Source organism: Eleutherodactylus coqui, chromosome 7, assembly GCF_035609145.1.
Source record: "Eleutherodactylus coqui strain aEleCoq1 chromosome 7, aEleCoq1.hap1, whole genome shotgun sequence".
Classification (NCBI taxonomy): domain Eukaryota; kingdom Metazoa; phylum Chordata; class Amphibia; order Anura; family Eleutherodactylidae; genus Eleutherodactylus; species Eleutherodactylus coqui.
In genome coordinates, this window is record NC_089843.1 from 123,917,025 (window position 1) to 123,933,498 (window position 16,474).

The following is a 16,474-nucleotide window of genomic DNA, read 5'->3' on the forward strand; positions in this document are numbered from 1 at the left end:
CGATCCTGCAGACCCTTGCTTCATAGTTGCGGTGGTATTCTTTAGATGGAAAGCCTCATCCTTTTTCCATAAACAGTCATGTTGATTTTGACCAAACAGCTCAGTTTCTCAACAAAGCTAGGTCTCTGTCCTGTTGATTGCAGAATGAAGTCTAGAGGTAACCCCCTTTCTTTAAAATGACAGACTTGGGTATGAGTGATGTAGAACTCTCCATGGTGGATATAGGTACAGACACAACAATCCTCAACGTGATTGCAGGTGCTCTACATCAACAGCACAGGCGCGCTGCAGGAGCTATACTTTGAATGAACAGTGCACCACGTAAACAGCATAGGCACACTACACTATTGCCATAGTGGGATCATGGTGGTCAATGCCACATTTGTCATTTGAAATCTGATGCCTCCGGCTAATTCAGCAGATTGCCTTCTGTTGTCTTTCGATTCTGTTTAACCTTTAAGGGCCCATTTAGACAACGATTATCACTCAAAATTCATTCAAAAGACATCTTTTAAGCGATAATCGTTGTGTGCATTTACACGGCAGTTTGAGTGACAGTTTTGAGCGTTCACTTTGCATAAAAGTGTGTAAATGAAGGCTCACGCTGTATGCAGAAAACAAGCTGGATCGCTATCTTCTGCATACAGCTGTTGTCTTCTCGGAGTGTTCAGCTGTTATACAGCTGAGCGCTCCGAGCGGGGTATGCAGAACACAACTGGAGCGCTGTCTTCTGCATAATCTCCGAGTGAGATAGCAGCTGAAACAATAGTATCAGCGGTATCTCACTGAGAACTCAGCACGCGGCACTGATGAGGCTCATCGTTCTTTTTCAGCTGGCTGAAAGACAACAATGGGCGAATCGTTAACGAAAACTGCACGATGGCCACGCATTTAGACAAGGATTCTCGCTCAAAAGACGGCTTTGAGCGAATTTTGAGCGAGAATCGTTGGGTCTAAATGGGCCTTAAGACCAGAATTCATTTAGCCCAAATCAATGGGAGTGATGACTGAACTTATTTTTGCATTAAGAAAAGCAAGAACTTATTCACATTTGCATTGTCACAGTTAGGCCGGCTGCACACGACCACATTTGAATTACGGAATCCGCTATAGTCCACCGCGCGTACAATCCGCGGTATTCCTCACACATTGAATGGATCGAACATTCACATGTCCACGCACATGGGCAGATAGTGATTTCTGCGAGTGGATTTAAAAATCGCAGCATGTTGTGTTTTTCTGCGGAATCGGCACAGAGTGCTTCCATTGAAGTCTATGGAAGCTGTCCAACCTAGGGCCCATCCACAATGGACATTGTGGACAGGCCACGGGTACCCACGGCATCACCTAGCGACAGCATGGGGGAAAACAAAGATTTAAGAAAAAAAGGCTGGACTGTGCATGACCGACGGTAAGTATGCACAGTTATCCGCAATAAAGCCTGATTCTGCTGCAGGCTCCCGATTGCCTATGTGCAGCCTGCCTTAGGTCTCATGTCCACGGGGAAAATCAGGCCCGCCACGGATTCTTCATGCAGAATCCCGCAGCGGGTCCCTCCTTTCCCGCGGACATGAGGCCTAAAAATAAGCATTACTTACCTGTCCGGACGCTGCGGATCTGCCCTCCGTCGTGGCCGGATCTTCTTTCTGTGGCCCGGCGGATGTGCTTGGTACGCCGGCAGCGTGCCGCTCGCATGCACCGCGCACTTTTTTTTTTTTTTTTTTTAAACTCCTGCTCTCCCGCGCCGGAGAGCAGGAATTCAGATGCGGGTGTGCCGCGGATATGGACGGCTTCAATAGAAGCCTGCGGGAGCCGTCCCAGTGGGAGACCCGCACTAAAATGGAGCATGCTGCGGGTGTTTTCCCGCACACGCAATCCGCGCCTCAAGGGAAAATGACATCCGCAGGTATTTAATTACCTGCGGGTGTCCCATGCATCCCTATGGGGCGCGGATCACGTGTGCGGGTGAAACGCTGCGGATCTGTCGCCGTGGACATGAGACCTTAGAGTGCCATATTTTTTTTGCTGCTGTAGCTATAGGAAGGCTTGTTTTTTGCAGACCGAGTTGTATTTTTTTTCTTTTTTAAATGGTACCATTTTGATGGCTATACAATTTGATTAGGCTTAAACTTTTCAGGGGGTTATGAAAGTTATTATACTTACGCTGTTCACCATACAGTATCAATAGCCTTATGTCTTACTAGGTTTGGCCAATAGTATGTCACATGCAGAAAAAAAAAAAGATTTTATGTACGTTGCCGCATTCCAAGAGTTATCAATGTTTTATTTTTCGGTCAACATAGCTGTATATTTTTTGCAGCACACGTCATTTTTCTATAAGATTTTCTGATATAACTGGACCTTTAACAGCTTAAGTGTATGCAAACTTTCCAGGCTACAGAAACAGTCTGTAGCAGCTTCAAAATAAGAACAAGGCTTCGTTCACACGGGTGACAAAGACGTGCGATTTTCTCGCAATGCGACAAAATCGCATGTATGTGAAGCCCGTGCTTTCCTATGGGTTCCTTCACATTTGCAACGTTTTGTAGCATGCGACATTGGGAGTCAAAAATCTTGTGGATTTCATGATATGCCCACGACTTGTGAGGTCTTGTAGCTCATGTTTCCCTATTGAGCCTTCCTCTCCGTTGTATTGCATCGCATGAAAACGCGTTTTTCATGTGATGTGATACAACTTTGACAATAGGAAATCCTACTGTCAAAGCCCTAAACCAAGCCCTGGCTGCAGGAAAAAAAATAAAAAATACATACACATCACCTAGAAGCACTGTCCGGTCCCCAGCATCACTTCTAGACAGGAATAGGAAGATTCCCGCCTCCAGGATGCGCTAGTTGTGATTGGCTGAACTAAGGCGCTCAACCAATCAGAGCCAGTGCTCGTTGAACTAATCAGAGCCATTCCTTCTATTCATTGATTGGCTGTGATTGGTTCAACGGGCGCTGACTCCAATTTTCCTATCTCCGTCCAGAAGTGATGCTGAAGACCAGTGCCGGGGTACGGGGAGAAGATGCGGTGGAGCCGGACAGCACTTCTAGGTGATGTATTTGTATTTCTTTTTCCGCAGCTAGAGCTTATTTTTGGGGTAGGGCTTATATTTCTAGTCACCACCAACCACTATATCTGGCCATCATATGACATGTATTCCGTATTTTCACCAGTTTCCTCTTGCAGCAACTGCGAGTCTCTGACCCCCCCCCCCCCCCCCCCTCCATGGACTTCTATGGGCAGCACAAAACATTTCCCTCCTCCACTTCCTGTTATCAGTCTTGTTATTTTCTGTTACTAGAGACTGACAATTTGATAATAAGCAGTGGACAGCCATTTGGAAGAAAGGCAGACCCCCTGCAGTGCTTTCTCTCCCAGCATTTTCAGCCGGATCTGCGACGGAATCTCTGGTCGGAGGTTCTAACACCGATGTGAAACAGACAGCCAGCCCCACAGCCCTGAAAACTATTGACCTCAACTCTAGGTGAGCCTCAGGTCAAATCTCACAAATTCCTTTATAATGTTAGAATACTAGTGCAGTCTTGTCTTAATGAATCATAGTTGACAAAGCTATTACAGTTAATCAAGATAGGCGGTCTCTGATATCTATATACAAATACAGAAAAAGTTATTTTCATGGCACCAAAATCAAAAGCTATGTTCCCTGTAACTTGTCGATGTTTAAAACATGCATTGTCATGTCCAACATTTAGCGTGCCCTTTCTGCTACAAAGCAGTGGAGGGGAAAAAAAAAAATATAGAGATTAGATACCTTTAGACCTCCTGTCCACGGGCGAATTTTCACTGTGTTCCCCGCGGGGAACGGAGTGAACGCTTTCCATAGACTTACTACGGAAAGCGCAGCCCCCTGTCCATGCTGTGAATTGCCATGATTCTCCACGGTGAGCCTATCGGAGGGCCGTTAACTCTCACCTGCTCCTGGGCGGCGGCTCCCACGGCGGAGATCTGCCACTGGGTATCACTATGCCCATGGACAGGAGCCCTTAGTAACCAAAACGGATTCCATTGACAGGTTGACTGCTGTGTGTTGACTATCGCTTTGCATGTGTGTAAAGTAAACATAAGTATCCCGAGGCTTTCCAGATCAGGTCCATGCTGCTCTGAACCCCTATCCTTCTACATTTAGTGGACACAGCAATGCCTGCATCCGAGATTTAGCTCATGACTTCCCAGGAACCCCTTCTCATCAGGTGACTCCGGGAGGAGAGGATGTTCCAAATCTACTAAACCTGATATTTCCGCAGACACCTCAGAAAGCACTATACGAGACACCTCCCAAAGTGCAGAAGATGCCGCCAAAAAAGATCAAAGGCAGGAGGACGAAAGGTGCGCCAGGGAGCCTACGTTGAAAGAAATATTCAGCGAAATCACTAAAGGCAACGCGTCACTGAACAACCTTAATATGCAGATGGGGGCGATGCAAAGTAATGTAAACCTGCTACGGCAAGATATGAGGAAAATATCAGAGCGTCTGACAGAAACTGAACAACGTATAAGCGACGTAGAAGACGCAATACAGCCGATGCAGCGAGACGTGGAAAAAAATCTGCATGACATACAATATCTACAGAACAAGGTAGACGACCTAGAAAATAGGTCAAGAAGGAACAACGTGCGGATTGTGGGCCTCCCAGAAAAGACGGAAGGAAGAAACCCTGCAGAATTTTTTGAAACATGGCTGCCCGAACTGTTCGGAAGAAACACTCTAACTGCAATGTTTGCAGTCGAAAGAGCCCACCGTGTACCGACACAACCCCTCCCCCCGGGGGCTCCAGCCAGACCGATACTCATCAAAGTACTGCATTACAGAGACCGTGATACCATACTCCAAAAGGCCCGCGAAAAGGGTGAAATCCAATATAATGGCGTGAAAGTCTCCTTCTATCCAGATTTCTCCACGGAAATACAAAAGAAGCGAGCAACATTTGTAGAAATAAAAAGACGACTGCGAAACCTACAAGTGCCCTACGGGATGCTGTACCCGGCTAAACTGAGAGTGGCGGCGCTGGGCACGACACAATTCTTTGAAAACCCAAAAGATGCAGGTGCCTGGATAGATCAAAATGAAGAAAAGATCCGGAGGGGAAGATCGCCGCGCAAGACACCATGAAGAGGCTGCACCTAAAGAAACGTTCATGCAAAGGGAACCGAAAATTTCTGAAAGGAGCTCCTGGGACGACAGAATGCATCGCGTAGGAGAATGGAGGACTGGTACCCCGATCCGATGAGACAACGGATCAGTGAGTTACATGTTGGGGGTGTCTGTTGTTTGGTCTCTCTCTCGCATATTAGGGGAATATTAGATAAGATACAGTTAAAAGGGATAAGGTTAAACGATAGAAAAATGATTCAGGGTGGGATAAGGGGAAGAAATGTCAACGTAAATGTACAAATGATAAATGTGTTGCAAATAACGAAAATATGTATAGTAAATGTGGATAAATGTCTGTACTGGGGGATGTGGGGGACCAAACCAAAATGTTACTGGAGAAGCCCTATGCGGAGAACAAACAGTAATACACATACACATATACGGGGCGACACGGGCGAGACACAAATACAGAGATGGGGACCCTCCCAATGCGACTCACTCATAAAAACAAAAAGGGGTGGAGGCGCCCAGAAAATAATAACCCTGTGGAAAACAAAAAACAAGGAAAATGGGTAGTAGGATAAGGGTCGTATCGTGGAACGTGAGAGGTATGAGTGACCAGACAAAACGATCAGCAGTACTGCAAGTCATCAAGGAACAAGGCCCGGCTATTATATGCTTGCAGGAAACACATTTATCAAAAGAAAATACGGACACGTTCAAAATAGGGGGGATGGGTCAGAGCTTCCACTCCACACACACGAGGTACTCCAGGGGGGTCAGCATAGTGGTACACAGAAATATACCGTTTAAATGTCTCTCACGAAAAATTGACCCAGAAGGCCGCTTTATATGCCTACACTGCAGAATCTACAACTACACATGCATTATAGCTTCAGTATATATCCCGCCACCATATAATAACATGATAATGAGGCAAGTTATAGGATTCATAACAGATAAACCGGACATTCCAGTCCTTATCATAGGCGACTTTAATTCGGTCATTAACCCTGCACAGGACAGACTAAGGGCAGGAAACGCAAACGAAGAAAGGAACCTGACACCACTAGGTAAACTAATAAACGAGATATCATTGATAGACATATGGAGAACACGGCACCCCACAAACAAACAATACTCCTGCTACTCATCCACATACCAATGCTTATCTAGAATAGACCTAGCGGTAGGGAATATTCAGATATATAGAGATATAACCTCGATAGAATATCTACCAAGAGTTGTTTCTGACCACTCCATCCTACGTCTGGACATACAGCACAGTAACACTGTGAGTCATTCCCAAAAAAGATGGAATCTGAACTCGCACTGGCTAAACATATTAAACAAGGAAATAGTGAAAAAAACACTAGAGGAATACTTCATATTAAATAAGGATACCACAAGTATGACGATTTGCTGGGAGGCCATGAAGGCATATATGAGGGGGGTATACATACAGCAAATCACACAGGCAAAAAAAGGACATAGAGAAAGAGGGCAAAAAATACGAGACAAACTAAAAGAATCAGAAGAAAATTACATAAAAGAGAAAACTATAACAACACTCAACCTATGGAAACAGGCCCAAGAGGCCCTTAATAAATACGTCCTAGAAACGGCAGCCACTAAAAATGGGTTCAGGAAACAGACATATTATGAGGAGGGAGAAAAAACGGGACATATGCTGGCAGTTATAGCCCGAGCACAAACCAGCCCCACATACATCATTGAACTAAAAGACGCACAAGGCGAGATAGTCAGGGACGCAACATCCATAAGAGAGACTGCACGGGAATTTTACTCCTCTCTGTATTCCTCGAAACTGGAAAAAACGGTAGAACAAATCGAGGAATACTTGGCGGATATAAGAACACATAAATTGACGGAGGAACAGAGAGAGTTTCTAGATGCACCAATAGACTTGGAGGAGATGCAAGAGGCAGTAAAAGATATGCAAAATAACAAGGCCCCAGGGGAGGATGGTTTCCCAATAGAATTTTACAAACAACATGCAGACACTTTATTACCACAACTCCTGGAGACATGGGCGGGGGCGGAAAAGGAAGGGGAACTACCACAAACAATGCGAAAAGCAAAAATAATAATTCTGTTAAAACCAGAAAAGGACCCCCTGTTGATGGACTCGTATAGGCCGATATCGCTGTTAAACGCGGATGTCAAAATTATAGCAAAAGTTTTAGCCAAGCGGCTATCACAAGTGGCATCCACCTTGGTGCATCCAGACCAGAGTGGGTTTATACCAGCAAGATCAACGGCAACGAACATCCGTAGAGTATTTCTAAACCTACAAATACCCGTAGATAATACCGGAGACAGAATCATATGCTCACTGGACGCGGCCAAGGCGTTTGATAGCGTTGAGTGGCAATACCTGTGGAAGGTACTAGAAAAAATGGGCTGTGGCCCAATATTTGTGAGACGAGTAAAACTCCTATATGCTAGAGCGGAGGCGGATGTGTCCATCAACGGGGGGTCATCAGAAACATTCCCACTACATAGAGGGACAAGGCAGGGATGCCCACTATCGCCACTCCTGTTTGCACTTGCAATAGAGCCCCTAGCATGCAAAATTCGGTCACACCAGGAAATAGTGGGATTCATAAGAGGAAACATGGAGGAGAAAATCGCTTTGTATGCAGACGACATGTTATTATTTTTAGGGGACAGGGAAAAATCTTTAGAAACCACGATGCAAACAATAAAAGAATTTGGAGCCTTCTCAGGACTCGCTATCAATTGGACCAAATCCGAAATACTATCAATAGACACCCCAGACATGCAAGTTGCCAACAGAGAATTAACCCTGAAATGCACCCCAACAATTAAATATCTGGGAGTTAAAATTACGAAAGAGGTCAGTGAGTACGGGAAAATAAACCTGGAACCACTTATGGAAAAATGGAAACAAAAACTTCACATATGGAAAAAACTACCCATGACAATCATAGGAAGAGTGAATCTTATAAAAATGATATGGATGCCCCAATTACTGTATCTAATACACAACTCCCCACACTGGATAACACAAAAATTTTTCCACAAGGCCAAGGGACTGTTTAGAGAACTCATATGGGGAGGGAAGACACCTAGGATAAAATTAGAACTGCTATACAATTCAAAAGAAAAGGGAGGATTAGCCTTGCCCAATCCGTTCTCGTACTTCATGGCCTCCCAGCTGCAGCATCTCAGGGGATGGGAGACAGAAGAAACACACGACGCTAGTTTCAGAATCCTTAAAAATCTCTTTAACGGATCACATTTGTTTGAAACCCTGGAACGTGGAGCTTTTAAAAAAAACGGTCAAAGTGCCCCCACGCTATTATTGATACATAAAATATGGTGGAAGACCAGAAACATGCTTGATATAAAAAACTGCACACAACATACCCCCATATGGAATAACCCGCACCTGCCAGAAATCAACAAGCTAAAAGGATTCCAAGGGTGGAAAGACAGGGGAGTTAGGAGAATGGATCAGATACTGGAGGGGGGGGAACTAAAAACCTTCGAGCAGTTAAGGCAAAACCACGACATCCCCAATAGTGACTTTTACAAATATCTGCAACTTAGACACGCTATACAAGCGGAAAAAAACACGGCGGAAATAACAATGGCAATAAATATAGTAGCGGACATAATAGGAAAAGCCACCACCACAGCGGGGAAAATATCTGTACTATATTCCCATATACAGGACACGGTCAATGCACACAACCCGTTATCAACAAGAGCAAAATGGGAGGCAGACATAGGGCCCATTGAGGAGTCGCACTGGGAGGAAATCCTACAAATGACACCCAAGCTATCTCTGAGCGAATCACACAGAGTCTCACAAATATTTCTAATACACAGAGTGTACCGCACCCCGGCCTTCTTACACAATATAGGAATGAGAACCTCCCCGATATGTGTAAGGTGCAAAACCCACACGGCGGACCTAATCCACATGCTATGGCGATGTCCGAAATTGCACAGATATTGGATGGGAATAAGAAATGCAATTAACGCGGCATTTGGCATACGTATGGACTTTACACCATACGTGTGCATTCTGGGATACATACAGGATCTAACATTAGATGATCATGAAAAACTAGCGGTAGCCAGACTATTGTATATAGCCAGAAAAACAATAGCCCAGCGCTGGTTGGACGAAGAACCACCCACGCTGGGAGAATTCAAAAATAAGGTCAACCAAATTTTACCGTGGGAAAGGAGTATTTACACTAAGCGTAAGACCAGTCAAAAATATCAGGACATATGGCTGAGATGGATACACGCCCAGAGCAGTAATGTTGGATCAAATACATAGGGAGTGGTGAGCCGTGTGGGGAGGCACCAGTAAACCGGGGATTTACTAAGACATAACAACGTATGTAATGGATATATATAAAGTTTATTGGGAAATGTAGAACAAATTACAGACTCGATATACAATAAAATAAAGTGGTAAGGAGTAATAGGGAAAAGTTAAGAAAGGAGGGATTGGAGAGAGAGAGACCGGGCAACGGGCAAAAGAAATATGACCCCCCCTCGAATGCAACAAAAAATCTAACCCTGAATCAATAAAAGAAAACAACAAGAAGATAAGCAACACGAAGACCAAAGAAGAAAACAAATATACGTTACAAGAACTGTTATTATTGTTTACGACACAACACTGTGTTCATTCAGAGACAGTTTACCCAAAGAACAGAACGTTGAGAGAGAGATCTTAGGGGGGATGGGGGAGGGAGGGGGGTGAGGGGAAGGGGGTGGGTGAGAGGGGGAGGGGGAGGGAGGGAAGGGAAACCAAAGATTTGTTAAAAAAAATGTTTTAAAATATGCAAAAGGTGAAAAAGTTTAATAAAAAATACTTTAATTAAAAAAAAGAGGAGTATAAGAGGGAAAAAAAAAAAAAACCTGATATTTCCATTTGTGTTGTACTACTATAACTCCTAGCATATTTGGAAGTTACAGTAATGAGACAAACTAAAGTACACCCTCTTTGAGTTCCATAGTTGCACGTAGAAAGACATAAAAGAAAAAAAAAAAAATCTAGTACTCAGAAAATCTTAAAATGAGGTAAATACAACCTCAGATGAACAAGAGTGCATGATAAATTACACCAGGTCATCATTTAACAAAAACTAGGCTAAAACGCAGAAGCGTTGTGTGAAAAGTTAAGGACATGCTTAGGCTGCCTTCACACTGGCAAGAAAAATCATGCGATTGTTGAGTGACGCGTCAGTGCGTGAAAACGCAGAATTATGAAACCCATGCTTTTCAATGGCTTCATTCACATCTGCAATGTTTTTTCTCGTGCGATGTTGCGAGATCTAGAAATCGCTACTTGCCCTATTTAATTTTTTAAACACTCGCGTTTCCCTATGGAGCCTCCGTTTTATTGCATCGCAACGCACAAACTTGCAATGCATTGTTAACATTAGTAACACCTGTTGTCTATCGTGCAAGAAAAACGCAGACAGCAGCGATGAGATGTTTTTCTAGAAAAAAAAAAAAAAAAAGCATTGCTCACACTCAAACATAGCTTGAACAAAAATGCAATATTGCTGCTTCCGTAGGAATTAAGTAGCCCAGCCGGGTGCTGCTAGTCAAATGCCCTTAATTCATTGATCGTCAGCAAGTATGACCACCTCTATAAAAGCAGAAGTTTTGGCAGTTTGCTGGCCTGGTGCATTCAGGTGTGTGTTAATCACAAGGCCCAGGAGAAAAGGCATCAGCACTGATCTTAGTGAAGCAGTTGTTGCTGCTCAATCTGGGAAGGGTTATAAGGCCATTTCCAAACAAATCAAGAGTTCATAACTCTACAGGGATCACCGAAGTGTCATCGGATTGCTGGAGATGTGGCAAGAGAATTGGAACCATGTTACAGATCTGGTGGGAGTGCCCTGTTCTCAAGCCTTTTTGGGAGCTAGTTTTTTTTTCTACCTATATAACAGGTCAGCAGACGTTCTATTGAAGAAACAGCACAGATCACACTTTGCACTATGTTACCCGCCGCAATCAGCTCTATTAAGAAAGATTTTTTGCATTATTTTCTAGTTGCAGCGCATGAGGCGATACCAAGACACTGGAAAACTAACAAGTCCCCTAGGCCATGAAATGGATTCAGGAGATTATCAAAATAATCATAATGGAAGAAGTAGTGGCCGAAAACACGTGTTTTCTGCTATAAGGATTCCCTGGATCTTTTTCCAGCAATCCCCTGACTTCCGGTCTTTTTGTATAGTCTTGACTAGGTACATACAATATCTTCCACCCTCTGACCCCCTTTTTCCCCCCCTCTTCTCTTTTATTCTTATTCCGTGATGGGTAGTGGTCTATCACACCCATTCTGAGGTATGGACTATGCCAATTGAACTGAAGGCTATTTTTCTGCATTGTAGATTTTATTCCTTGCTTGATGTAATACTTAGTGTGACCTAGTGTTGTACAACTGTCTCATACCTATTGTGGCCTTAGCCTTCATCTGTACGAGTAATTTTTATTTTATTTATTAATTCTGCTAGTAGTGAGAAACAAAATTACACATCAAAGTATATTTACTGAACTTTTTACGCTAGTTTTCTGGCGGAAAAACAAAGTTGCACAAAACACTGCATGGCATTTTATGCCATGTGAAAATGTTTGATATTTTATGCCGGCCTTGCCACTGTTTTTTTTTTTATATTTTAGGCCAAAAACTGCCATAAGTCTATGCCAGTTGGTACTTGCGCCTCTTAACAAAATTGGCACACTTCATGCCAGCACCCTCCTTACTTAGACCAGTGCATAAAACGCTCGTCTAAGTAAATCTGCCCCATTTGCACTAAAGAGCTCATGTATATGGACTCCACTCTGTGTGTCACCGTATTGGACCATATAGTACAACATCACTTTGCGTTATTTTAAGTACAGCAGAAAGGAGAATCAGAAAATCAGCTTTCCATACCCATTCCTTGCTGTGCCCTGTTCATAGGCATAGAATATAATTTCAAGTGGCATAAAAACCAGTAGCTGGTTGGACATTTACTTACTTATTCCCTTCTGCTTTGGGGCAATTTTCTCCAGGTCCTTCAGCTGGAATACATCTTTCTGTTACAACAAGCAAAATAGAAAGCTTTAGCATTAAATATTTCACGCTCAGGAAGTTTATCTTGGCTTACAGCACACATGGCTGCTTTGTACTAAAGAGCTGCTGTATATGCACTCCACTGGGTGCCACCATCACATTACCCCACTGCTTCTAGGGGACTATACGTCCATAACTCAGCATCTGATGGAGGATGTCATAATCTTTCATCTATTTGAAGTAGGCAGTAAACAGAGGTACAGAAGTATACAGGTGCCCTATTAAAGGGGTTGTACCAAGATTACAAGTTACAGGATAAGGAATAACTTGCTGTGCCCCCCCCCCCCCCCCCCCCTCAACCTGTCACTGCAGCGATAGCCCCCTGCAATGATGTCAGAATGAATGGAGAGCTGGCTGAGCATTAGTGTCGGCACTGTATTCGTTTCAGCGTGGCTGATGGAAATACCCAAGTGCTCGCTGCTTGGGTAGTCGGCAGTCCAATTAAAAGTGAATGGAGTGCATATTGTATCGTTTTTGGGCACCGGTACTGAAGGAGGACATATTAGAGCTTTACTGGGTTCAAAGGCGGCAACTAAATTAATGAACAGAATGGGCGGACTACAATACCCAGAGAGGTCATCAAAACTGGGATGATTTACTTTAGATAAAAAGTCGGCTGAGGGGCGACCTAATAACTATGTATAAATATATCGGGAGAATACAGAGATCGCTCCCATCATCTATTATACCATGGACTGTGGAACAAGGGGGCATCCTCTGCGTCTAGAGGAAAGAAGGTTTCTATACTGACATACACTTACTGTACAGAGCAGTGAGACTGTGGAACTCTCTACCTGAGGACGTGGTGATGGCAAACTTGATAAAAGAGTTTAAGACGGGCCTGGACGCCTTTCTTAAGTGATATAATATTATATTTTTTAATCTTTAAAGGGGTTGTCTCGCGGCAGCAAGTGGGGTTATACACTTCTGTATGGCCATATTAATGCACTTTGTAATGTACATTGTGCATTAAATATGAGCCATACAGAAGTTATTCACTTACCTGCTCCGTTGCTAGCGTCCCCGTCTCCATGGATCCGTCTAATTTCGCTGGCTTCTTGCTTTTTTAGACGCGCTTGCGCTGTGCGGTCTTCTGCCTGGTGAATGGGGCCGCTCGTGCCGGAGAGCTGCTCACCACATCGTCATCGTAGCTCCGGCCCGTCACGTGTGCCGATTCCAGCCAATCAGGAGGCTGGAATCGGCAATGGACCGCACAGAGCCCACGGTGCACCATGAGAGAAGACCGCGGTGCATCCCAGGGAAAGGACCGGGGGCCATCTTGGGGAGATTTTTATAACTCCATATTTCGTCGGATCGGTGAGTAGCAAGCGGTTTAAAAACCGCTTTAAATTGCTATTTTATGCCAGGGAGGTGACAGGGGGAATGGGCTAATGTAAAATTTTGATGTTTGCCGCGAGACAACCCCTTTAACTCCTTAATGACGCGGCCCTTTTTTCCCCCCCATCATTTTGTTTTTTCTCCCCCCTCTTTGAAAAAAATTGTAACTCCTTTATTTATCCATCGACGTGGCTGTATGAGGGCTTGTTTTTTGTGGGACGAGTTGTATTTTTCCATGGTGCTATTTAATGTACTGAGAAACGTTTAAAAAACTGTAAGTGGAATAAAACGGCCAAAAAAAATAATTCCACCATCTTTCGTTGTGTCGTTTCTACGGCGCACAAACTGCAACAAAAATGACCTGATAACTTTATTCTACGGGTCAGTACGATTACTACGATACCAAACTTGTATAGTTTTTTTTTGCTGTACTAATTTTAGTTTTGGTCAAAGACATTTAATTTTTGAAATTATTTTCTGCGCACAAAACTTATTTTTCCGTCGACGTAGTTGTGTGAGGGCTCATTTTTTGCGAGACATTCTGTAGTTTACGTTGGTACCATTTCAGACTACATACAACTTTTTGATCGCTTTTTAATGCATTTTTTCTTGGAGACAGGGTGACTGAAAAAGTGCATTTTGGGCGTTCTTTATTTTCGGACAACGTTCACCATGTGGGGTAAATAATGTGCTACTTTGATAGATCGGACTTTTACAGACGTGGCGATATCAAGTGTGAATTTTTGTTTTAGGATTTAGATGTTTTATTCTATTATTGAAATGGCAAAAAAAGGGTGAGTTAAATTATTCCTTTTTTTTTTTTTTACACAATTAGTAAAATGTTATTGTTCTGGTCTTTACTTTCTCTTTTAGTCCTCCTGGGGGACTACAACATGCGATGCTTTGATTGCTCCTGCAGTATGATGTAAGGCTATAGCATTACATCATACTGCAATCTAACAGGCAGTCTATCAGGCCACCCCATGGGGATGGCTTTATAGGCAGTCTGCCAAGACAGCCCTGGGGTCTTTCAGGAGGACCCTGGCTGCGATCTCACCGGGGTCCTCAGAAGGTTCGGTGATCCGGGGATTATTCCGATTGCCAGATTGGAGTCAGGAAGGAATTTTTTCCCTTAACTGAGGAAAATTGGTTTCTACCTCATTGTTTTGGGTTTTTTTGCCTTCCTCTGGATCAACATTGGGGGGGGGGGGGGGGTAATAGGCTGAACTGGATGGGCATATATCTTTCTTCAGCCTTACATACTATGTGTGCTTACTCGACCAGTGCTCCATTCAGCGTTCTAATCGTGGGGGTTGCAGAAACCCCATAGTGAGGAGGATGGGGGAGGGGGGATAGGATCCCCCATTCCTGAGATTGGTGAGGGTTTCAGCAGTGAGCCCCCCACCAATTAGCAGGTTGCCCCCTATCCTGCAGATAAGGGATAACTTGTAACCTTGGTAAACTGCTTTAAGGCTCGGTGCAAGGTAGAGGTTCTACAGAGATGTAATCATTCAAGCATGAGGATGCGGCCATGGTCCTGTGCCGCGGGAACCGGTCCTGGAATCCTGCATGCAACACAGGCTGGAGGTGAAATGTGCAAAAAAGGAATCCATCCCCCACGGGGCGGGCTGCGGGCTGTAAGACCTGTTCATCACTCTTGAATCACGTCTGTTTCTGCAGCATGATGGGGGTTCCAGTGATCGGGGCTTCGTACATTCTGTACATGGCTATGGATGTTAGCGAGAAGCAGACGCAGCCACAAGTGAGCGCCATCACATGCCATCTGTACCCCAAGAGACAGGTGAGGCAGACGGGACTGCGAGGAGACGGCCGCTGTGGACACAAGTGCAGCACCCGCCCCTCCGCTGCCGCAGACCTCAGATAGAGGGGTTCTTACCTCCTTACACCACTAATGACCAATCACTGATTACCAGGTACTTACAGTCTCAAAAAATATTTCCATCATTTTGGTTCTCTTCTCCTCCACACTCAGACCTCTCTTCTTGGACTGGAAGAAATAAAGCTCATGTCATATCAGCACACTGCACTACCTGACAGGACCATACACACGGGCTGCAGAACAGCACTGCTCGGGGCAGACCGACCCCTCACACAGCTGTCTGTGCTGGGCACTATGGTCGGCTGCTAACACTCACCATGCTGCCGGCGAGCTCCCCGGACGGAGGGGCGGCTGTTATATGTCCTTCTCACTGCCCGGCTGCTATATGTATGTCTACTACCCGCGGCGGCACAGCGGACACATGGATTCACAGAACCAGGGAGAGAAGCTGTGTGCCGGGCTCCAGATCACATGACACGTGCCACGTGACCGCCCTGTGAGGAAATCGAGCGGGAGAATGAATGCAGAGGAAGCCGTTGCCTGTCTGAGGAGATCACGTGTCATGTGTCTGAGGGGGAAGAGACGGCACCGCACTCCCCCTCTATACCCGAGGGTGCAGCTGCCGGCTGAGGCCCTCACACCCCCAGTAACACACTGCTGGAGCTCGCTACAGCATCCCTGGTCTCTGCGGAGGCCGCCCGTGCCACACCAGGAACCCGGGATGTTGCTAAAGCGCCAGCTCAGACACGGGAGTTCATGCATATTATGTGGTGAAGAGTCAACAAAAGTACATCACCCCACTTACACTATGGGAAAAGAGCGCAGCATGTCATATTTTACCACATATTACACGTGATAGAGCCCTAGTGTTCTCTATGGGCGCGTAATAAACACCGTACATACGTAATTACATGATATGTGCGGCTTTTATGTGTAACGTTGCTAAGCAGCAGAGCGGGAAATAAGAACTAGTCACAGTGCGCATAACAGCATGTGCGGGATACACTGCCCTACGCAGCAATATGGCGGCACACT

The 16,474-nt window shown here is 44.7% G+C and overlaps 1 protein-coding gene across 1 annotated transcript in view; it reads right to left on the bottom strand.

The window, feature by feature from the left end:
* MND1 (meiotic nuclear divisions 1) overlaps positions 1-15,921 on the bottom strand; it is a 68,081-nt gene extending 52,160 nt beyond the window's left edge. Inside the window, exons 1-3 of the mRNA XM_066573630.1 lie at positions 15,756-15,921; positions 15,542-15,607; positions 12,167-12,224 (exon numbers count right to left, since the gene is read on the bottom strand). Of these exons, the coding sequence (XP_066429727.1) occupies positions 12,167-12,224; positions 15,542-15,607; positions 15,756-15,758 (127 nt within the window). The 5' untranslated portion in view covers positions 15,759-15,921. The remainder of the gene's footprint in view (positions 1-12,166; positions 12,225-15,541; positions 15,608-15,755) is intronic.
* Between the last annotated feature and the right edge of the window lie 553 nt (positions 15,922-16,474).